Genomic DNA, 25766 nt, shown 5'->3' with positions numbered 1-25766 from the left:
GGAGACGTCTATTGATGAACCCCTCCCACCCATCACCTCCATGGCACAATGCTGCACCCCACACAGAGCCAGCCTGTCTCCCTGACACGCATCTTGCGCATGCACATTTTACGCAGGCTGAGGTAGAGACTGTGCTGCATGCTCTCCCCAACCATAAATCAAGTGGCATGGACGGCGTTACTTATGAGTCTCTCAAAGACACGCAGCCAGGTATTTTAACATCCATCTTCAATACCTGCTTGGAGAATAAAAGGGTGCCTGACTCATGGAAGGGAGCCCTTGTTTACAGAATCCCCAAAAAGGACAATATCCCAGACAACCCATCAACCTGGAGAGACATGTCACTCCTTCCCACCATCTACAAGGTGTTTATGAACATCCTTGCCCATGTTTTGCCTTGGCTAGTACCGTAGATGAAAACATCCTTTCTCCTAAGCAAAAGGCCTACATTAACAGGCAAGGCATGAATGAACATGTGTTCTGTCTCAAAACAGGTATTAAAGATTTCAAACATGTGTCCAGTAAATTATTTTTAGTTTTTCTGAATTTGCATGATGCATACGGAACTATAGCACATAAAGTCATGGTGAAAGCCCTTGAGGAAATCTACCCCAGGTTGTTATTGACATTGTTAGAGATGTACACTCTGGTTCTTACATGCAGGCAGGAATAGTTGTGTTCAGTGAGAAAAGTCCAGTCTGCCTTGGGCTTGAACAAGTGCACTGAAGTCTGGTTGAATGTCTGAGGTGGAGATGCGAAGGACAGCTGACAGGTGATCATCAGTGAGAGAGGATCTGTATTTGTTGTCTGGATTTGTTGAACTTCATCACTGAGAATGTTTGTATGTGTAGGTAGATCCAAAGAGAACTAGCATCCTCTGAGCATACCTCCTCATGTGTGGAAAGTTCTCCTCTTTGAGAAAAGAGTAAAAGTCCAGCCGTGATACTGACTTAAAGTGCTCTGCCAGTAGTGTATCAGACTGCAGGTCAATGAGTTCGAGCTGAACGTCGCTGGGTGTATTATCCACACTGCAGGTTAAGGGAGAACAAATCATGTTCAGAAACAGAAAAGTTCAGAAACTTTTTTGGGGGGGGACTTTTATTCCGAAACTTTTTTTTCCGAACTTCTTTTCCCGAAACTTTTTTTTGGGGACTTTTATTCAGAAACTTTTTTTCCCCCGGACTTTTATTCGGAAACGTTTTTTTTTCAGACTTTTATTCTGAAACTTTTTTTTTACATTACTTATGTAGACCCTAATGTATCTGTGAGGGCAACCATCAACATCTGTGGAACAGAGCATGAACTCCCACCTACCAATGCCCGGACAAGCCAGCTTTGCAGAGTATATTCCTCTCTAACGTAAGATGCCTAGCTAACAAGATGGACGAACTGAGACTGCAGGTAGCCACCAACAACACCGTGGGGGATAGCTGTGTGATCATTCTCACAGAAACCTGGCTCAGCGCTTCCATTGTTGACTCCGCGGTCGCACTACAGGGCCCGCTACACCGAGCGGACAGGACACTGCTTAGCGAGAAAACGCGCGGAGGCGGCCTGGTATCTATCCAGCTGGTGCTTAAACACAACAACTGTGAGTGACTGTTAAATGCCGACCCACATACCTCCCGAGGGAATTCAACGCAGTGTACATAACAGCTGTTTACATTGCACCAAGCGCGGATGCTAGCTTAGCATTAGCCCGGCTACATGACGTCATCAGTGGTGGACAGAGCACAGATCCTCAAGCAGTGCATATTATCGCGGGGGACTTTAATCATGCTGACCTGAAGGTAGTACTACCCAAGTTTTATCAGCATGTTAAATGTGCAACAAGAGGAGATAACACACTGGACAAGGTATACACCAACATCAAGCTTGCCTACAAAGCTAGACCGCTAGCTCATCTAGGCATGTCTGACCACGTGTCCATCCTCCTGATCCCAGCCTACACTCCCATGAGGAAAAGTGCTCCCATCACCACTAAGACTGTCAGAACCTGGCCAGCAGGGTCCGCTCCACTGCAGATCTGCCTAAATGACACCTCATGGCAGGAATATGAGCATGAGGACCTGGAACAGTTCACGTCGTCGGATCCATCCCACCCTGGGAACGAACACTTTGTTCGGCTGCCCTCGGGCAGGCGGTTCAGGACCATGTTCGCACGGACAAATAGACTGAAGCTCAGCTTCTACCCTGGGGCCATTCAGGCCCTGAACACAGAAAAGACCTAGGTTCTAGGCCCTGGACAATCTAGACAATTTGATGGCAGCTACTCGATTGTAAACATAAGTGCAATATTGAAATACAACTGTGAACATTTCAAACCTGCAAACTGCGACACTTTAAATGAATGTGCAACAATACTATGTGCAATATGACAACCCTTGTGTACATAAGGTTCAGATATAGGAAAAGTTAGGATATTTATAGCATAGCATAGAGTACAGCACAGTGTTGTATTGTATAGTATAGTAGTATAGTATAGTAGATAGTGTACATAGCCTTTATTTATGTAAACCAGCTCTTTTCCCTTCTTGTTTTTTAGTCTTTTTTCCAAGCACCAGGGGAGCCCCCCCTCGTAAATTTCGTTGTATGGTACCTGTACTGTATTAATGACAATAAAGACCATTCATTCATTCAATGCCCGTGGTCATCTCATGTCGGCGCAGCAGCAACATCAACGTCAACACTGGACTGAGCTGAAACTACAAGGGAAGCTTGCCTGTCTCCCTGCTGCTGATCACTCACGTGCAGTGTTTAATAGTGTAGCTCTGGATGAGAGTATTATCATCTTCACTCTAAAAGCTAGACTGCAGGTTTTTACCAACTAAGCTGAATCTTTCCATCTGGCTTCCTGACAGTCATAGCCCTCACTGTATACAATACCTACGGCGTAGGCTCCGGGCCTACGCAGGCTACGGCGTAGGCTATGCCGTAGATTTTACGCAGAAGTATAAATTGGGCTTACGCCTATGTGATGGAAGCCATTCCATAAGAATTGCTCAACCCCTGGTGGTTGTTTTGCAGAGGCGAAATACCTCAAAACGTGAAAAGGAATGTTGACACCCTACTGCCGACGCGGTACACTAGCACTTTCGTCGCTCAAACATAAACCTTTGAAACACTGATATACTTTATGTACGCTGCTTAACATTTACATTAGCTCAGTGAAATAACATTACAATAGAAACACTTAAGACAATATATGTTTTAATACAATATACATAACCACTGTGTTGTTAACAAAGAAGCATGTCACTTTTCCAATTGCAGATGCAAACTGTATCTATGCAAACTGATGATTTCTGTTGCTGCTGTTAATGTACAGTATGTTCATAGTAAGAAGTAAGAACAATTAAAGCTATTTAGAGAAGATAGTTGCACTGTAACATTGTTGATGCATTGCATGCATTGTTTTGCATGCAATAACTGTAGGTTCATTAAGACTAATGACACTACTTGAAAGTTTATTCACTGAAATTGTAATGCACTCATAAACATGATCTCTGCTGTGAGAAATGCAGTGATTTAGAAATAATATGAAGTTTCTGATAGTTACTTGTTTCTGACAGTGACCCATATAGGCTACAGCTACAAAACTTTGGAAAACACAAAACAGCTGTTTTGGAGGTGGTGCGTAGGTGGTGCATATTTACTCAATATTTAATATTTAATTAATATTTGCTTGTTTAATGGGTTTAGAAACTTGTATTAAGCCAAAACTTAAAACTTAAAATCCACAGCTGTCCCTTTTAAATTCATTGATTGGTTTATGTTGTATGCCTTCATTAGGCTACAGCGAAGGGAACATTTCTTGATTTGGATGTGTGCACATTCAGACTTCTGTCTAGATACAGAAATGTAGCTGCCAACATCCTAGTAGCTGCCAACATCCTAGCGACATTTCAAGGGGCCCTGCATGTTTATGATACAGTACTTCATTTGAACAGAAATGAATTACAGCCCCATAACCTAGCAAAGCTATAACATAAGGGCTCAACTTAAGTCACTCATGTCTTGAAGTGCCTACTGGGTTGCTTCGCATCTGGAAACCAAGTAGTCCTAGTTTCAATGGTGTAAACGAGTCACTGATGAGTGACATTGCGTGACGTTAGAATTATAAGGTTCTATCTCAATTTTTGTCAAAATTGAGTTTTTTTTACATAATCTGATCCATTAGGTGTTTATTAATGCCTGTGTTTTTTTTTTTTTTATGTTGACATTTTTGAGCTAGTAATTCATAAAATACAACGGTTCCATCTCACAAAACATAATGGAATGTAAAAACTTTGACGCTCAATATCTCTGAACTGCCCTAAACGGAGATAGAACCTTATCATTCTAAACGGAGATAGAACCTTATCATTCTAAACGGAGATAGAACCTTATCATTCTAAGCTCACGATTGGTTGTGCACCTCTGTATGAACACTACGCTTGAATCCCCTAGGCACAAGACCTGACATAACACAAGTAAAAGTAACAACATTTCATGTCATGCACATGGTCAACTCTATGAGCAAAAGCTTTTTTTTTCTTCTTTTAAAAAATATTTTCCAAGAGGAATAGACGTGCTAAAGATGATACCTTGGTTTCTGACATAAACGACATGTAGTAAAGTTGAGTATTGTTAAATCGCTTTAAAGTGTTCACTGACAAATATTCAATTTCATATCCTCCACTTTCATTTTCTCCACTCGCTCTCTATCATACTCGCCATCGGCTAGGATTGCAACAGCCCAAAATCCACTTTGACTGCCAACTCTTGTATCACCTCTTACATCAACCTTTAATTGTTTCCTGTGGGTCACAACCACTGTCTGTACCAAGCCTCAGTCACTATAGTGGGCCACCAATGCCATCACGGTGGGCTTGACACCATCTGAGGAAGGGGACGCCGTCTCCACATCGTTATCCAGCTGGGGTATGGCCTTGGTGGGCTGGCCGGGAGAGGCCGCCACAACGGTGAGGTTAACGTTGCCTGTGTTTCGGGCGCCCCAGACGGGTTTGGTCACTGCCTTCGAGGAGCTCTTGAAGCTGGAGCCTCTCTGGGGAGCCTCACACTGCAGCAGGGCTCGGAAGCACCTGTAGAACTGTCACACCAGCCAGGACACCCACACACAGATAAACATGCCCACATACAGACAGACAGGACACCCACACACAGAGAAACATGCCCACATACAGACAGACAGGGCATCAACACATAGATTAACATACAAACACAACACCAACACAGACAGGGGGGAGACACAGAGAAGTGTAAGTCAAATTGGAGATAGACTTTAGACTTCAACAGCATTTTAGCCCTGCAAGGAAAAGTCTAAAAAAGAAAAAAAAAAATCATGGTTGATAATTACATTTAAAAGTCATCTGATTGGAGACCTCTGTTTCCTGTCCCCCTGCTCTAATCAAGCTGGTTGTCTCTGCCTTTACATGTGGAATAATGCTAAGAGCCACTATTCATGTGTACATTTTCCAAATGGTATGAAATGTGCAACTAATTACGTTCTCAATCAATTTTCAATTGGACGTCTGTTTGTGCTGATGGCGAGGCTGTGTGAACCAAGGCTGGTGGGGGCTAAGAGCTCAACAGTTCCATATTTTTCCATCCATGCACGGCACCACACTATTGCACCTTAAGGGTTAATAATGATTACAATGGGCGCTTACGTGGCGTAGCGGGTTAAGCGTTGACCATGTAATCGCAGGGTCCCTGGTTTGATTCCGGCCGGGGACATATACTGCATGTCATCCCTCCTCTCTCTCACACCCATCCTTCCTGTCTAAATCTCTACTGTATCTGTCAATAAAATGTTACTTCATATTTCTAATCTACCAATGAAGAGACAGGCTTCATGCATATACTATGTTTGTTAAAGATACAAGACTGTCTAGACAAAATAACCTTCCAATAAGCCAGCTTCTGCAGTAGTATCAAAATACAAGGATCACATTTTTTGAGAGTCAAGCAGAAGTAATAGTGCTCTACACTAAAGAACAAAAAAAAACAGTAGAGGACAATATAATAGTAAAACTATTAACTGGGAACTTTCATTAGACTGCCCAAAATAAGACACGGGAGCGCGGAGCACTCATATAGTCTGTGCTTTTATTGCAGAGGAAAAGGGGTCACCGCGTTTATTGCAGAGGAAAGAAAAGGGGTCACCCCTTTTCCTCTGCAATAGACGTGCGGACTATATGAGTGCTTCGGTGTCTTATTTTGGGTGGTCTAATGGAAGTGCCCAGGTACAAGGTTGATGGTATTGGATTCGTTTCAATTCCAGGCATACACACAAATAGATGGACACCTTGACAGAAAGGCCTACGGGCCAGACTCTATACTTAGAGTCTGTCTTAACACTAGAACAGCCGTGCCTTTTTTACCTACTCGGGTGACCATAGTCTTTACCTTGGGAAGCTTCTACTTACACACAATGACCACTAGTTGGCCGGCTTGTAAATTAGCCTGCCAGCCTCCTACACAGAAAGCCTCCTACACAGAAAAACTGCAAAATAGCTGTATACTAGCTTATCCTGGTGTGATTTTTGAAAATGTAAGGATACTGGGGTGGTAGAACACACATATCAAGGAAAGGTCATGAAAGGAGGGTCCTGAAATTTCATGGAGTGCAAAGATATATAAAAAATAATTACTCACAGGGTCAAATGACCTGACCCATGGCTGTTCTAGTGTTCTGACATCACCTCCCTTGAGAAAACGTAGTGTACTTAGTATACTCTGCATGTTTCATGTATACTTAGAGTCTACTACATTTCATCAAGAGACGCAAAATAACTGAGGTTATAGATCTTGGATTTCTATACCACTTCCCTCTCTCACGCATGTCTCTCCACAGAGGGATCACACACAAACACAGACATTTGTCAACTGGCCATCCCTGTACACCCGTCGCAATATCCACTGGCTCATGCTCATCGACAAAACCCTCCTTGGTCTGCCCCCCCCCCCCTACCTGTGTCACTTGCTGCTTACCGTATTCTCCTAAAAATTCACCAAACAAACAAACACTACACAAGGTAAATCTTCTTTCAGGGCTGCTGCAGCCAATGACTGGAACAATTTACAGAAAAACACTCAAACTGGACACTCTTATTTCAAAATCAGCTTTTAAGGACTCTATCATGGACATTCTCACTGACACATGCAACTGTTTTTCAACCCTCTAGTTTTTTTTTCTCCAAACCCCCCCTGTTGACTGCTTACTGTCTGTCCCATGCATGCCTGTTTGACTTCCTGTGTCTGTCCAAATGTGCATACTGTATGTATTGCTAATTCTTAATGCTGTTAGTGTGCTTTCTGCTGTGCTTAATGTTGTGTGGGTTTATGTGGATGTGTGACGCTGTCCCTTAAACTTGATGCTGTGACTGTTAGCGGAGGAGGTGTGGAGATGTACGTATGTTTCTATTATTTTAACTGTGCTGGAAATGCTTGGATGTGTGCCGCTGTCTGTCGTGTGTGTGTTCTTTGTTTTTAACATATAACCTGATTTCTTTTCAGCCCCCCCCCCCCCCCCAAGAGGCTTTTGTCTTTTGCCAGGCTGCCAATGCAAATAATAATTTGTTCCTATTGGCCTGCCTGGTTAAATAAAGGTTAAATAAAAAATAAAAATAAAGACATTTCGGCCTTATTACAGCCGTCAAATTAAATTTGATTTGTTTTCCAATGTGGAATAAGTTAAAGTAACTTTTACGATTAAAGTCCCAATGTGACATATGTAAAATGTCAGATATTTGCCACTAGGGGGTGGTATTTTGAAAAGAATGTCAGAAATGTGTTCTATGTGGTCTATTTAATGTTTTATGTCCCTCATAATTGTCCTTGAAGGAGAAATGGGTCCGGGTTCTTATGGGTTAATAATCTTTCCCGGGACACAATTTGTCCCGTTCTATTGCTATTCTGAACATGTCTTTAAACATGTCTGCCCTGCAAGTTTTTTCCTGAGGGTTAGCTGACTGACAACCCCACTGACAGATAATGACAGGTAGTGTAATGGGTGAGTGGTTGTCCTGGGGGAGTGGTTTGGGGTGGAGTCAACCACCTATTGTTCCCACCCATTACCTGCCTTTGAAAAGTGAAAACTTTGAGGGTGATTTTCTCTGTTAGTTGACTTGAGTTGTACCAACATTCAAACTTTTTCATACAATGTATGACATATCATTTGAATGCTTACAATCTGCACTTTCATAAACTGGGAAAAACTGAGAAAAAAAAAACAGAAAAATGACTTGGGGCCTTTTTCACCAGACCCTGTCACACCTTGAGCAAAAGCACAAGTTATGTAGAACCTCTGATCTTGATGGGCAGCCCCAGGGCCGGTCCTGGGCATTTAGGTGCCCTAGGCGAGAGTATGATTTGATGCCCCCCCCTCCCCCCAAATTTTAGGGGTGCCACCACCACATTAAGCCACCAGTACTGCCTCATCACCACCCACACATTCAACAGTAAGCCACCTTCGAGAGAGGGCACGGTGGGCAGGAGGGGGGGGGGGGGGGGGGGGGGAGGTTCGCAAGAGGCGAGTGTGACTAATCGCAAAGCCTAATAGAGACAGTAGGCTGAGACATATTTTCATAGAGACATACAATTATTTAAATAAAATATTGCCCTGTGCAGCCCCCTGGCTTTTCTCAGCTGTCTAAACACAGACTACTGTGGAGCTGAAAGTGGATGGCAGAGACCACTGAGAGGAGAAAACTATGACTTTTGCTGAAATGCAGAGACATACAATACCAGGGTCAAGATAAAGTAGCTGAAGAGGTCAGCACTGACCCTTCGGCTCAGGTGTAGTGTTTCCTCTTGGATCAAGATGCTCCACAGGTACTAGATGTAAACAATGGGTCAACTGTTATGTACAGGTTCTATCAAATCAAGTGGGAAAAGAACAGAACTTTTGCAATGTCAATGAATTGCTACAACTTCCCCCAGTGTATTACCCAGGCAGTGTGTAAACTCAATTTCAACATTGAGTTGCCTGGGTTTAAACCAGCTTTATTAGATGCATCTGCTAAACAGTGCTCACTGTTTAATCGTGCATTGCTGTGTACCATTCAGCTGTCCTTTCGGGTTGCATGTTATGTTATGAAATACATAGTCCCCCTATTGTAGGGCACCAAAAGCCATGGGACAGATAATGTCCAAATTAAGCACGCGTTTAGTATTTGATGGACTATCCTATCCTGCATGCAATAACTCATCCCAAAGTCTGCGACCCATTGACCCCACCAGATGCTGGGTATCTTCTCTGGTGATGCTCTGCCAAGCCTGGACTGCAGCCAACGTCAGTTGTTGTTAGTTTTCAGGTCTTTTAATCTGCCTATAATCTTATCATCAGGAAATGAAATGTACTTTTAGTACTTTCTATTGAATTTAGATCAAAGAACAAGAACAAGTCAAGAACGTTGAACTTTTTGGCCCTGAAAAAGCAACTATAACCTCCATAGTTGATATGGCAGTATGTTTTGCGTCACTGTCTTACTGTACAATGCGCCATCCAATGAATTTGACTTTTGCTAGTACTTTTTGCAAAAACTTTTTGTTTCTGTACACTTCAGCAGCAGTTACATCAAAGTAAGTTAACCAGTTCTCGTGGCAGCATTACATGGCCAAACCATAACACTCCACCATGTTTTACAGATAAGGTGCTATGCTGTAAATATTTGGCAGATCCCTTTTTCTCCAAACGTTCCACTTTACACACCGGTACATGTCAATATTCAGCTTTTCTGTCTACATAACAAGTTTCCCTTTACTTGCTCTTTTTCTTTTTAACTATGTTCCACACTGTTGATTTTGACTATGTTTGAAGGTTTCGGCTATGTTTGCCGTATAATGGTTTCCTTGACATTCTTTGACACCTCTGTTTGGCCGCAAGGACAAACAGACTGAAGAACAGCTTCTACCACAGGGCCGTCCAGGCCCTGAACACAGCAAAGACCTAAGTTCTGGGCCCTGGACAGTCTGGACGGATTGATGGCAGCTGCTGGACTGAAAAAATGTACATTTCAAGCCTGCAAACTGCGACACTTTAAATAAATGTGAAATAATACTATTGTGCAATATGACAACCCTAGTCGTCTATCTGTACAGTATAGTACAGTGGATAGTGTACATAGCCTTTATTTATGTAAACCAGCTCCTTCCCTTCTTGTGATTTTTTTTTCCCTTTTTTTTTCCCTTTCCTAACACCAGGGGAGCCACCCCTCCTAAATTTCGTTATTTGGTACCTGTACTGTAGCAATGACAATAAAGTCCATTCATTCATTCATTCATTCATTCATTCATTCATTTTGCAAACACCAATAGAAAACTCGAAAGGCAAATGCAAAGACTATAATCAATAGTATACATTGACAGCTCTTATACCGGCACAAATTATGTGACGGAACACACCTGATTACCAAAAACAAGCATCCTACATAGAGGGGGATGTTATTGGCAAAATCCTCTACCTTAACAACAAGCTTCCTACATAGAGGGGGATGTTATTGGCAAAATTCTCTACCTTAACAAAAAGCTTCCTACATAGAGTGGGGTGTTATTGGCTGTATCCTCTGCCCTAACAAACACGCTTCCTGCAGTACTTTTTTTGTATTAGGATCCCCATCAGTATTTCACCCCCTGCTGGTTTTGTGAGTTTACCCCCTTACAAAGAAATGAACAGTCTATAATTATAATGCTAGGTTCATTTTAACAGTGAGAGACAGAATATAAAAAAGAAATCACAGAAAACACTGGGATTTACTCAATAAAACACAAATATCTTTTCAAAATTAATATAATTTTGTGATAATATGATTTTCAGGGATTTATACTTTTTTTATTCTGTCTCTCACTGTTAAAATGAACCTACCATTCAAATGATAGACTGTTCATTTCTTTGTAAGGGGGTAAACTCACAAAATCAGCAGGGGATGAAAGGCCTGGAGTGTGTGTGTGTGTGTGAGAGAGAGAGAGAGAGAGAGAGAGAGAGAGAGAGAGAGAGAGAGAGAGAGAGAGAGAGAGAGAGAGAGAGAGAGAGAGAGAGAGAGAGAGAGAGAGAGAGGGGGGGGGTATGAAGTAACAGATGGCTGAAGAGAGGTCCTCTGCGTGGGTTGCGTGGCCTGCATTAGTTCAAGATGTGACTGTTCATTTCTTTGTAAGGGGGTACACTCACAAAATCAGCAGGGGATGAAATACTTATTTCCCCCACTGTACAAGAAACCATCACAAAACATATAACAAAGACGAAAAACATCAACATACATAACAACAAATAACAAAATAAAAGTCAGCGATGCTCATAGCGTCAGTTTTTGGTGAGCATCACAAAACACTAACAAAGAACCATCCACACACAACAATAAATAACAGAAATAGAATTAAAATACTCAGTTAGGATCTGAAGCATATAATGTGTTGCTTCACTTGTTTGTTTTTTTAAACTGATTTTATTTACTCAGTAGAGGGGGATATTATTGGCGAGATCCTCTACCTTAACAACAAGCTTCCTACATATTGGGGGATGTTATTGGCTGTATTCTCTACCTTGACAACAAGCTTCCTACATATAGAGGGGGATGTTATTGGCTATAACCGCTGCCCTAAAAAACAAGCTTCTTACAGTAGACCCACTGCTGGAATTCAGAGCCAAGCAACTTCTGGTAGTTGAGTTAATCCAGTAAAAAATAATAATGTGAAGAGCTAAAAGAAAAAAAGAAAAAAAATGTGCCATTGTAGTGTGCCATAGTAAACAACTCTACTTTTACCTGCAAAGCAATGAGTGAGAAGAAAAGGTGAGCAATGAGAACAATAACAACGTGTGTGTGTGTGTGTGTGTGTGTGTGTGTGTGTGTGTGTGTGTGTGTGTGTGTGTGTGTGTGTGTGTGTATGTGTGTGTGTGTGTGTGTGTGTGTGTGTGTGTGTGTGTGTGTGTGTGTGTGTGTGTGTGCGTGTGCGTGTGCGTGTGCGTGTGCGTGTGTGTGTGTGTGTGTGTGTGTGTGTGTGTGTGTGTGTGTGTGTGTTGTGGCAACCCTCCTCACAATGACCAGGGGAATGTACACACACTCGAGCTAGAGAGATGAGGAGATGGAGGATACCTTTAGGCTTGTCGCCATATTTATTCCTAACTTGGAATTAAAGGAGGGCACCGCCCACTCAAAAGGGCGGCACAGACGTAAAGTTCAACACAAAAAAGGATAACTGAGGAGCCCCTCCACCGGAGGGGCTCGCCGGCTGGCGTCAGGGTGGGCTGGCTGGCCCGGGGGTTGATAGGCAGGGTTCCGCCTCGTTCTCTGTGGTCCGGGGGTACTCCGTACCTCTCCCCGGATGGTTCAGGGGTAATCGGTCTCTCTCTCTCCTCCGTGCTCACGGGCGTCCTGGTCCTCTCCGTCCTGCTTTACTCGGTCTGGTCACAAACACAGCCGTTATTCCATTAGTTTGTAGAGGTCATTTATCTTGGACTTCCCCCGCCCGCACAGCTGTCCCGTGTCCACGTGATGAGTTGCCGCTGCGTTGATTGGCGGACGCGGTTCAGCTGTGCAAGCGGATAGTAGCGGCCTCTGACCACTTTGCCTAACAATTGCAAAGAAAGATTTACTTAAAAGTGGAAAGTTAAAGAAAACATTTAAATGTATGTAATTAAGAGAGGGAGGGTTATTTGATTTTCATGTTTAGAAAAGAAAAATACAAAAGAAAGAGTCATCTGTGATATTTGTGTATACTTCGTGTATATGTAGGCTACTCTTTGAATAAAAACTTTGTTTAAAAGTAGAAAGTTTGTGCCTCATCACAAGAGAATGTGAATCTACTATGAACAACAAATTAAAAAGAAAGGTTGCTGATTCAAAATGAAGAGCCAAGGATTCAATATGTTCCCATGACAGCGAGACTGGAGATGAGTGAAACCGGTGGGTATGGAGGCGTCACTCAAAATCCAGATGAATAATATGTAAGAGCCGCTTATAATATGATCATCATATGGTTTGGACCCTTTAGTTTAGCTCAATATGTTCAAGATGAACCTTCACCATCTACTGAGTGCACCAGTGTGCTCCATTGCCATCTGTCTCAAAGCCAAAAGCAAATTTTACTGCAAGATTGTTATAAAACATAATGCTGTAGATGACAAAATGAAAAGCAGTTGATTGAATGCAAAGCATTGGAAATGCTCTGATCCAGATCCCCAATACTAAAGTGGGTGCCGATGGTCTGGAAAACTCTTCTTGAGTAATCCAAATCAACCAGTTTATAGTGCAGTAATATAGCTAATATATTTCTTTCTTTCCCAGCATTTTAACAACCCCTCTATATGACTAGTGAACTGCAGTGTAGTAGTGTACTGAGAGGGAGAAAATACACAAATTCTACTCACCATATGCTGGCCCTTGTCCCCCATCTATAGGGCCATTATCAGTCCTCTCTGCTGATAGTTAGGGTTGGTCTTCAGTGAGGCAAACTTGCTGTTACTTGTATCTGTACAGCATTTTTAGTCTTCAACTCGCCTCAACTCACAGTTTCCATAGTAACGGTCTGGGACGAATTAAAGACTGAAAATGACATACAGGACATATTTGTCTTCCATGATGAGTGGGCTAAAAACCTCCTGAAGGTCATTTATTCGTCAGATATGTGGGGGAGGAGGAGGATGTTCGCTGCCAATTAAACCGTCATTACAACCATTAGAAAGCTTTTAGAAAACTTGAATGCTGAACCCTTCAAAAGGCTGGATGGTTGACAACATAACAAGATATATCTTTCCCATTCTGGTTGTTACTTGTGTCAATCAAGTCAGATAAGCAGATAAAGCCAATAAGGATGAAAACTACTAAATGTCATCTGATCTCATTGAGGTATTAATGTTACAGACAAACACACATAATCAAATGTGTGTTTCTATAGAGCATTACTCTCAACGTATACCTCATACAGTATAAGTGCTGCATATATAAAGTAAGCATGAACACTTAATATTGATTGTGCCAGTCATATTGTGCTGACAAACTACAGTACTTCTGTCAGGTCTACTGAATGTTACTGTATGCAAAGCCAATATCTTCATGTCATGCTCAAGTTTGCTAAACAAAGTATATACAATGTGTTGAGTTTCCAGCAAGATATTACATATTTGTTGTGTTCACCACACAACATATGTTATAAACAGTAGGTCTGTACTGTATATTCTTCCCACACCTTCTGTACTGTATATTCTTCCCACACCTTCTGAAACATCAAATTCAAGCACTTTTCAAGGACTTTCAATACTTAATTCCCTCAAATTCAAGGACCCAACACGGCATAGTTTGAGACAGATCGAGATGAGAATTTATACTATACCACTCAAATTAAAATAACATGTGGGGTTCCCCAAGGATCAATCCTTGGCCCCCTTCTATTCAATCTCTACATGCTTCCATTGGGACACATCATAAAAAAGAACTAAATTGCCTACCACAACTATGCAGATGACACTCAAATCTACATAGCCCTCTCACCGAACGACTATAGTCCCATTGACAATCTCTGTAATTGCATTGAGCGAATAAACGCCTGGATGACACAAAACTTTCTCCAACTACACAAGGACAAAACTGAGATCATTGTATTCAGTGCACCTGACAAAAGATCGAAAGTCAAAGTGCAAAACAGTGGAAAACTTGATTCTCTCTCTCTTCAAACAAAAAAACTGGTCAGAAATCTTGGTGTAATTCTAGACTCGGATCTAAACTTCAACAGCCACATAAACTCGATAACTAAATCAGCCTACTATCACCTGAATAACATAACAAGAATGAGAGGCTTCCAATCAAGACCTTGAAAAACTCATCCATGCATTTGTTTCGACTTGTAGACTTGATTATTGTAATGGCAGGGCTTAAAGTGGGGGAAAAAAAATCCTGTGCCTGAAACTTTTTCTTGGGGAGGGGGGTCACAGTTTGAGATATTGGGAGAGCGGGTACAGAAGACAGCTTCTTGTCTCAATGTTTAAATGCATTACTACTATTTTATAGTCAATACAAAATATATGTCTCAATGTTAAAATTAATTAATACTGTTTTATACTCAATACAAAATAAAATAATATATTTAGATGTCTTTAAAAGAACAAACTGATTAAATCACTTAAGGTCAAACTGATTGCATCACTTATTAAGCCACTATCACTATAACAATAGATCAATAGATCTACATCAAGTAGAATACTGATGACTAGTGACTAGTCAAGACCATTGGACTCCAGCATATCTTTGAGCTCCTGCATGAGGGCTGATGATTGGCAATGTTTACTTTCTTGCTGGCTAGGTGTTGTGTTGTTACTTTGGCCAGATCATCATCAAAAAATCGAACAAGGACATTGAGGATTTTGTCCATGTTAAGATTAGTAGCTTCGTCGATATTCATTGACAACGTTGCTTTTTTAAGCTTTTCACACAGCCGTTTTTTAAATTCCGGGACAAAGGCCATGTGTGTTTAAATAGCTGGCGTGCTGATTGGAAACGGACAGCTTTGTCAGTGCATTTTTGTCTTCTGATAGCTTCTTGCACAAATCGACGAGTGGCTGAGCCATTGTGAAAGACAGATCATGTTCAGCTATAAACACGCACACTCTGATCTTTTGCTCGCAAACACGGTCGGTCTTTGAAGATGAAGTGGTAAGGTTGTTGTATGAGCAAGCGCTCGAACCGAAGCTTGGTGACCGGGATCTGAGGCATGTCGAGCAATAACCTTCTTCCCACTACTATACTACAGGGCTCTCAAGTCTCACGCATTGGCCGTGAGACACACGCATTTCAACCCATTCACACGCCGCATTTCAACCCGTGTGTCTCACGCCCAATGCGTGAGACTTGAGAGCCCTGATACTATATACTATACTATACTATACTATATACTATTACTGCCGTAGACGAGTTTCTTTGAGCACGGCGTACAGAAACAAGCACCTGGCTCCCTCAGTTTGAGGCACCACGTCCCATAAGGCTTCCCGTCACTACTCTCCTCTATCCATGCCCAGCGCCATTTATTCCTTACTCCTTTTTCTAGTATAGCTGTGTCTTCACCAGGTTTAAGAAACTTGGCTTCCATTTTAATAGACTCTTACCGGTACTAAAGTTAGCGAGATAGCGGGCTGCTAAAAGCAAACGTCTCTACAAGCTGACAGTTTTATTCATGATGTTTTTCTCACCTGCTTGTTCATTAAGATGTAGATGACAGGGTTGATGACTGTGCTGGTCTTCGCCAAGACTGATGGCACAATGCTGGCCTCAGGGTTCACCAGGCCCGGTCGACCAAAAGTGGCCAGCAAGGCCATGACTCCGTAGGGCAACCAGCACGTCAGGTAGCAGATTACCATGATGACCACCATGAAGAGAATGCGCTGCTCCCTCTTCCGGCCCATGGTCGTATTGATGCCACTAACCTTTAGAGGCATGAAGGGAAGGAGTAGGGAATGAGAGAGAGAGAGAGAGAGAGAGAGAGAGAGAGAGAGAGAGAGAGAGAGAGAGAGAGAGAGAAAGAGAGAGAGACTTAAGTCTAGAGTGTCACTTTTGCTCTACAGACACTGGAAATGCATCAATATTATTAATGGATTAGAGAAAGAAAATAGTCCATTATCGACCACTTGTTCCCAGACAGTCATCTTCTAACAATTACATTGTCTGTTTAACACCCAGCTGGGCCTCTTGCACAACGCAAAAGTTATCTGTTTGTATGACTGTCTGCATTGTCTCTTCAACTGCGACCCATCATTCCCTGTCACTCAAAAGAAATCAGTTTGTCTCTCCCTGTTTCTCAAAGGCAACCCTTGATTATTTGATCAATCTTACAGAAGAACTGTGACTTCACTTAGTATTGAGGGCGGTGCAAATCCATGACATTTCAAATGTATAATCATTTTTTAAATGTCTTGATCACTATTGCATTGATTGCAGTCCATCATAATCTTACATGTTGCGGTTAAAACGCCTCTCTCGACCAAAGATGGGAAAATTACAATGTCAATGTGACACTGCAGGCCACAAGCTTCAAAGCTTTTCGTTCCCAAGGAGAGACACATGCTATATTTATTTCCCTTTTAATGCGATTACAGTGTCAGTCTGAGTAAAAGGGACCCACTACACACAACACAAACACACGCACGCACGCACACACTCACACTCACACACACTTTTCCATCTTCAGCAAATGCACCTGGGTGATAATCAAAGCTGGAACATTTTCAGATGAGTTGTGAAGGAAAAGTTTTGTCCCAAATTATTTTTTAGCACTTCACAACATTTTTGGACCAGCTTGGTATATAAACCCTCAAGCCTTTCTGCTCCCCGGACCTGGAATACCTAGCGCTGCTGTGACACCTCCGGCCAGCCCAGCCACTCCAACCACAGTCTGTTTGAACTGATGCTGTACAAAAGACAAAGCCTCTTCCAGAGCCTCAGGGCCAAAACTCAGAGGCTAACCAACAGCTACATCCCTCAGGCGATCAGGCTCATAAACAAGCCTACTGATGACAAATGACTATACCCTTAAGCACACAGTAACTTTACTCAATACTACTTCCTCTTATACCCACTCACTGCCACAGAGTGCCTTATTTCACTTTGTGCTGCAATGTCAAGGAACCGAATCCTAACGAATTTGACTCTCTTACAATTGTGTAATATGACGTAACAATATAACTTGAAACTTGGAACTTGGAACTTGTTCTCCCAACTACAGGTTGGTTGGGATTGATGAAAACTACATTATTGTATAAACTACAGGTTTCTGTCTGTCTCCAATTAGTCACCAAGCTCAGCCTCTTGATTTATCCATTCAGTGTTTAGATTGAACCCAGTAAGCAAATACAATCCGTGCTGGACCAAAGCCCTGTAGGAGCCGAGAGAGAGAGAGAGAGAGAGAGAGAGAGAGAGAGAGAGAGAGAGAGAGAGAGAGAGAGAGAGAGAGAGAGAGAGAGAGAGAGAGAGAGAGAGAGAGAGAGAGAGAGAGAGAGAGAGAGAGAGAGAGAGAGAGAGAGAGAGAGAGAGAGAGAGAGAGAGAGAGAGAGAGAGAGAGAGAGAGAGAGAGAGAGAGAGAGAGAGAGAGAGAGAGAGAGAGAGAGAGAGAGAGAGAGAGAGAGAGAGAGAGAGAGAGAGAGAGAGAGAGAGCTGGATATATGTGCCCCCTTGTGGCGATGTATGTCACATCTATGTCACACGGGTGTCACTGGGAGATGCTGGGAGTTGGGTGATAAATGACACATCTGAAACAGCTGAGCAATGCTGTGTTGACCAAAGAGCCAAATGACATCACACTGTTTACAGACCATTGGCCATGCGCCTCGCTAGACAAGCCACAAACCTCCCACCCACACCACTGCAAGGCCGTCCTCTGAGACTGTTCACAATCAGTAGGACAGAGGGATGTGAGTTAGCATCAAAGAAAAACCTAGAAAGTACTGTCAACGCCTGCAAAACGCCTGGGGGGGATGAGCTTGAACTGAAAGCTCAGACAAAAGATGAAAACATTTCTTCTTCCGCATATCTTTGTATTGTTTCATCTTGCTGTGAGACAAAACACATCATTTAAAGTCACTAATGAGGAACATAAAGAGGACATGCTTGTGGTGATTTACTTTTCTGATCTAGTCTATTAATACTATTAAAAAGGAGAATAAAGTAGTCCCATGTAGATTATTGTAAAATACTTTTTGTGATTATTTTTTAGCTCCGTATGATATCAAAGTAAAGTCGATATCTCTCACTGTGACATAAATGCCTCAGAAAGCTACATCCTCACCAATCAGATCTAACATTCCTCTACGGTCTCATCTTCTCTCTATTCCGCAGGAGAACAATAACAGTCGGAGAGACAAGTCATTCTACCAATGCTAAGTGTGATACAAAAACATGTTTACAATTCAGAAGGCCTCACACCTCAACATTGATCTAACTGGCTTTCTGTGTTGTGCAGCATCTTTAATACGTTTAGAACACAGCAAGATGCCATATTTGTCTTTATAACTACCTCCACTTTATCTCTCTTGTTTCTGCAATGTTGAGGAACTGAAGCCTAAAGAATGATACTCTCTTCTACTTGTATATTGGGATATAACAATTAACTTCAACCTTGAAACCCACATAGGCCTACACAGCACAAACACCACCAAACAAGGAAATGTACACACACACACACACACACACACACACACACACACACTCCAAAGCAAGATTGCACTTACACCCACTCAGTTACCGTATATGCTAGTGCACACCCAGACACACACAACTTCACAAAGACACAAACACAGCAATAATGATATCCAGCTTTCGCTATAGCATTCCAATTCCTGAATCCACACAGAGCTCTGGCCAACCTGGTGTAAGTTAAATGTGATTGATCGAATGCTTTGTGTCTCCCACGTTAACCTACACGAGGTTTCAGTGGCCTGCCAAGACTCACTTGTCGCTGGTAAAGAGCTCTCTCAGCAAGAAGCCTTAATGACTTAACTGAGCCCCACCACAGACACTCACGAGTCATTCCCATGCACCTTCCTTCCCTCCATCCCTCACTGTCACACTATCAATATATAGAAAGAACTGAAACAAAAGGAAAAGCTGGGATATTGGTGTTCCACACCAATGTAGCCAGTGTAGTGTCTTTCGTAGAGTTTTTCACACGTCTGCACAGCCAGGTAATGGGGGGGTAACAATAGCTGGTTAACCCCACCCCCAACCACACTCAGCTGTCAATATCTGTCAGTGTTAGTCACTGGGTCAGATTCTCTTTTCAAAGAGAAGTTTACAGTACATAGCTAGCTATAGCTAACATTATCACCTAGCAATGTTATTACCGTAGCTTATTAGCCAGCTTATTATTATGGAGGCATTATAGTGGTTGTAACTGTTATTCTTTTAATGATCCAAACAAATCATCAATCAGAATCAGAATAACTAAGAGTCATTTGCTTATGGGTCAATGACGAATAAGGCTTCTAAAAAGCTTTTACTTTGTTCAAAATACATAAAATTAATATTTTTGAATATGTGACAATGTGCTGAAACATGCCGCATTTGTTAATTTGTTTATTTATTTATTTTTTACTGTATTTCTAACATGACTGCTCAAAAAAATGTCATTTTCCTATTACGGTATTTATTTCATTAAGTATTTCATTAAGTGAAATCTTTGTCATGTATCTATTATCTATATCTATCTATATCGGTATATAATCGGTTTGTAAACAAGAGCACAGGCGGAGGAGGTCATGGCGAGCAACTCAGGTGGAACCTACAGTGAAAAGTTCTGCAGGGTGTGGACCCCCCCCCAAAAAATTCTGAGACGCAGAATCTCAATCAAAAGATGAGACAACTCGAATCACTCGAACAATTTTAGGAGTTGTTCTACTACTCACCTGTTTGATTACGTGCAGCAGTTTACCATAAGAGTAAACGATGACAAACAAGGGGATGACGAAGCAGAAAACAAAAAAACAGATGATGTAAGAGATATTGTTGGCGCTCTTGGAGGTCCAGTCCACGGAGCAGGTGGTGCCGGGCCCCTCAGGGCCGTAGCGGCTCCAGCCGAACAGCGGCGGCAGGGTCCACATCAGGGAGTAGACCCAGGAAAGAGCGATGCCGAAGGCTACCTTCCTGTAGTTGGTGGCGTCTGCCTCAGTGGGCCCCATCATGGTGCTGTAGCGCTCGTAGGAGAGGACCGCCAGGGACATGAGGGAAACGATGCCTAGGAACGAGAACAGAGACAAACACTCTGACTAGACAGCGCAGGTTCAGTAGGGCCACCCTGGGCACGAACACTTTACCAGGCTGCCCTCGAAAAGGCGATTCAGGACCCTGGCCGCTAAGACAAACAGACTGAAGAACAGCTTCTACCACAGGGCTGTCCAGGCCCTGAACACAGCAAAGACCTAAGTTCTGGGCCCTGGACAGTCCGGACGGATTGTATGGCAGCTGCTGGACTGAAAAAATCAGGTGAAGTGCTGAGGCACAAACATGTAAATTTCAAGCCTGCAAACTGTGACACTTTAAATAACGTGAAACAATACTATTGTGCAATATGACAACCCTAGTCGTCTATCTGTACAGTATAGTACAGTGGATTGTGTACATAGCCTTTATTTATGTAAACCAGCTCCTTCCCTTCTTGTGATTTTTTTAAAAGTGTTTTTTTTTTCCCCCTTTCCTAACACCAGGGGAGCCACCCCTCCTAAATTTCGTTGTTTGGTACCTGTACTGTAGCAATGACAATAAAGTCCATTCATTCATTCATTCATTGACTCATACAATAGCATGTGTGTGTGTGTGTGTGTGTGTGTGTCTGACCGCTGTGTTTGCCAACAAGGGTTTCTCCAACAAGTACTGAGTCATGTTTTGCTAGGGGGTGAAATACTTTTTTACTCAATAAAACATAACATTCATATAATAGGATTTTCTGGGATTTTTAGCTCACTTAAGTCTGCACAAATTATGTGACGGGACACACCTGACTTACTTGTCCCATTACTTGTGTTTTTTTTTTGATTGATTGAAAACTTTATTAGAATGTTTGCAGAAGTAGGTACATGAAAGTACATATTACATACAAGGTCAAACTAAAAGGATAAAAACCCAAGAAAGCCACTGGCTTATTTCAATTGGGGTCCTTGATTTTCAATTCATCGTTATTGATCAGGTGCCCTGAAATAGGTGGACTATGTAAAAAAAATGTTTTCTTGTGAAACCAATTATGTACACAAATATTCTCAAATAAAAGCACATTGTAATTGCTTGATTTCAAATGCAAACGTTTGAACTATCGAGCCAAAGAAGAAAACATGTTTCACTCTCCCATTACTTCTGCTGGAAGTGCTGTAGGAAAATAATTCAATTTTGTATTCAACACTTTGTGTTTCTTATGCGTGTGAGTGTTGTGTTTACTGTTTTGCAAAAATAGTTTTGTACTTTAGTACATTAGGTGTAAGAGATCGAGAACAACTGTAAAGTGTGATTGTTTCACATTTCAGGGCACACAGCATTCAGCAGTCACGAAATAACCCAATAATATGCTGAATAGATGACACAAAAGCTTTTGTATCCTATTATTTTGAAACAAGCTTCTGGTTACTGGCCTGCTTCGCTAACCTCAAGACTACTGCCAGCACTATAATCTCATACTACAGTAATTAACACATAAATATTAACATTCTAAAAAAGTGAAGTGTATTAATACAATATGCTTTCGTTGCAGACAGTGATAAACATGAATAGGCGCATGATGGAGGGAACATTTATTGATCTTCATCATATTTTTGGTGACAAACTATCATAAAGAATCCCGCCTGAGTGTATAACACTGACACAGTGAGATTATCCCCTTTAACACTGACTCTGATTCTCTCTTCAACAGTAACTCCTCCACTAACCCTTGAGCAATTTCTCATCTACCGTCAATGAAAAGGGATCTCCGTCTGTGTCTGGGGAGCAACAGCCCTGCTACAGCCTGTCATGTTTCAGCCTGTCAGGTTTCAAAGGGGTTTTAATAAGCCTTAGTAAATTGCATATCGCACTGTATTACCACTTCAGGGCCTAATTTAAGCAGTGCAGAACAGCTTAATATCTCTGAGACGTAGTGGCGTAAGTAAGTAGGCAGAAGTGAAAGAGACAAAGTTTGCAATGAAATGTGCCTACAGACATTGTAAAAGCATCCCTGAGAAAGGAGTATGACACCGTGAGCTTCCTTTTAGATTGAAGATTGAAAAATAAAAGGGGAGTTGAGGACAGAGAAACTAAAGATGGTAACAAGTGCAGAACTCAGCTGCCAGGGTCCTCACCCACACCAAGCCCTGGCAGCACATCAGCCCCGCCCTCATTCACCTCCACTGGCGCATCACATTAAAAATCCTCCTGCACCTACAAATCCCTTCACGCCTGCGCCCTAACTGACCTCCTCACCCAGCATGCCCCCACCCGGGACTCCTTCAAACTAGCCCTCAAAACCCATCTGTTCTCCAAGGCATTTGTCATGTTTTAGTTTTTGCTTGGTTTGTTTTCTGTTTTGTCTGTCCGTTTCATCCCCTTGTACAGCATCCGTGGGTTTTTGAAAGGCGCTATATCAATAATCTACCTAGGATGCAGCAACAATGTTTGCATGTAAGAGAGGATGTACCAACATTATCTCATTATAAATTTGTATGATATTGTCTGTAAATTAAACTGTAAATATCTTAACATGTGATCTGTATATGAAATCACAAAGATGTTTACGTATGACCTCCATGTGAACATACATGGCAGTTAGGTAGTATTATAGACATTAACTTCTGGGTGGTTAGGGTTAGGCATTAATTTGATAACTGAGTGGTTAAGTGTGTGCATGCACGCATCTGCAATAGCAATCAGCAGACAAGGGTATATAACTAAGATTTGAAAGTATTGCGAGCATGAATTCAGTTATGTAGTGTGAGAACCCTTATCTTGCGAAGAGTGACAATAAGAGGCAAAGATTTGGGCAAGGGTCGTCGCAAAATGTGAGACGTTGTCCGATGTTAGAATATTTAAGTCCAAGTACTATAGTACATAGCTGTGTTGTTAACATCCTGCTTAATACATTTTGGGGGATGTTCGACCATTTAGTAGTGCCTCATGTCGGCTTTAAGTGTTACAGTAGCATGCAAATGAGCAGGTGATGGTGGCCATGTACTGCACCTTTTGCTCAGAGACTGTGTTGCAATGAATTAACACTTTAAGACAGTGCTGAACCTTGAGCCCAAAGTGCAACAGGACAATGACAACAACAAAGCAGTGTTCTCATATTTAGCTCTCCTTCAAGTTAAGCCAGACTGGGGCTACACTGCATCTAACACAGACAATTAATCTCATGAGACATTTCCCAATAAAATAGTTAAGGGAAATGTCAAACGTAGGCGAAAGAGTAAAACAGCATTAGAGGTAAATCAAAACAATCCAAGCTACCTGAAAATATTCACAATTCAATCAAGTTACAGGAAATGTACTCAACAGGCAATCAGCACTAATTGGCTGACAAGAGGAAGCAATAGCTACAGTTTTGGGTCATGCGCATTGGGCATGTTAATCGATTACAACACAATAGAAATATAATAATAATAAATAACAATAATAATATAATTATAACAATAATTATAACAGGCTAGATGTTTGACAGAATCTTCAGGGTGCAATAACTATACTTATTCTCTTGATGGCTGTAAAGGTCGATTTTTGACTTTCAAACAATCACTTAAATATACAGAACTGGCAACAAGAAACGTGACATTATTGTAAAAAAAAAAAAAAGTTCTAAAGAGCTTTTTCGGAATAGTTTAGCCGACAATGTCGCGCTGAATGCGAATAGTCAGTAATGTTCATCAAACTAATTTCTCTAAACATGTTTCTAAATCACTCAGAACATAGCCCATAGACGCGTTTCACTTGACCATCGACCAAGACACTTGCAATAACCAAGTAGCACAATAACAACTGGTTGCCTTCATTATTATTACCTATTATTATTATTATTAATAATAATAATAATATATCCATACGTTTTAGCGACTGCGGCAAATGATTGGTTGAAGTTTTAATATGGACAGGCTAAGCCGCATCATCCACCTTGATTGATTGATTGATTGAGAATGTTTATTTTGGTCCCTTTTTTTTCAACTTACACAATTCATAATACAGATATTAAAAATGTACACAGTCACAATGCGTAACACCAGCAGAGCAGACACCTGATAACACAGTCACAATGCGTAACACCAGTTAGGCTATCAGCAGACACCTGATAACTTTGTTATTTCGTTTTGATAATTAGGCTACATTTTCAATAACAAAAAGTAAGCTACCAAGAATATCGGCATGCAGGCAAGATTCACACTCATTTTGCAACTCCATTTGAAACTAAATACTCAAACGGTCACTACCAATTTACTGTATACTCTTACCTAATAGTGAATTGGCAAAACCGTACCAGACGCATCCTTCCTTTCCTATGAGCCACCTTCCCTGGGTGCTGGCCGCGAAGCTGAACGGGGTCCCCAGCACACACACCAGCAGGTCACTGAGGGAGATGTTCATCAGTAAGAGGTTGATGGGCGACCGCAGCACCTTGTAACGGCAGAACAGGACCAGAACCAGGAGGTTGTTGAGGAATCCGAAGGTGCCAATAAAACCCAAACACACAGCGACCACCAGATGTCCAGTCGGGCTGAGGGTAGGACGGTATGAGTGTGCCTCCAGGTGTCCTTCTCCGTCTCCAGCGCACAGCGCGCTATTGGCCCCTGTGCCGCAGCCGCTGAGGCTCACGTTCGATACGATCATTGCAATCTGTGACTGTCACCGCTCAAGCGCAATGCAACCGTGCATTAAACAAGAGATAGGTAATGTGTTGGGGGGAAATTTTTTTGAGAACCGAAGAATCGTGAGAGAGGTTTAGCCTACAATCCTTAAAAGTTTATGACAGTCACTTGTTTTTTTTTCCAAGACTGCATGGAATGAAGTAAACCGTTACACGCTCGTTGGGAATAACTTGGTAGCCTATAAAATCAACACAAAGTTTGGCGAGGCTGTTCTCCACCGTCACCGTGTGGCAGTTTTAAATTCAAAACACACCTTGCTGGACTGGACTGGCTGTGTTTATATTACTACTGTAGCCCACCAGTTTCTTAGCTGACGTCTGCAGCCTGGGAGCTGTCTGTGCGCGTCTTTACTGACAATGGACCCGAATTTGAGGTGCGCACAACGAACGGAGTCCATCACGCCACCTACCAACTATTTACA

The 25766-nt window shown here is 42.0% G+C and overlaps 1 protein-coding gene across 1 annotated transcript; it reads right to left on the bottom strand.

Moving 5' to 3' along the window:
* Nucleotides 1-4831: 4831 nt before the first annotated feature.
* Nucleotides 4832-25307, bottom strand: tmtopsa (teleost multiple tissue opsin a; the record flags this gene model as incomplete). The annotated part of the gene is made up of 4 exons (XM_080543229.1): nucleotides 4832-5092; nucleotides 16181-16414; nucleotides 20384-20712; nucleotides 24932-25307. The coding sequence occupies 4 exons, from the start codon at nucleotides 25305-25307 to the stop codon at nucleotides 4832-4834; spliced, it is 1200 nt and encodes a 399-aa protein (XP_080399355.1).
* Between the last annotated feature and the right edge of the window lie 459 nt (nucleotides 25308-25766).

This window comes from Nansenia antarctica, assembly GCF_963989245.1.
Source record: "Nansenia antarctica genome assembly, chromosome: 12".
Taxonomy (NCBI): domain Eukaryota; kingdom Metazoa; phylum Chordata; class Actinopteri; order Argentiniformes; family Microstomatidae; genus Nansenia; species Nansenia antarctica.
Note: the sequence above shows the minus strand (reverse complement) of the source record. Positions and strands in the feature narration are given on the sequence as shown.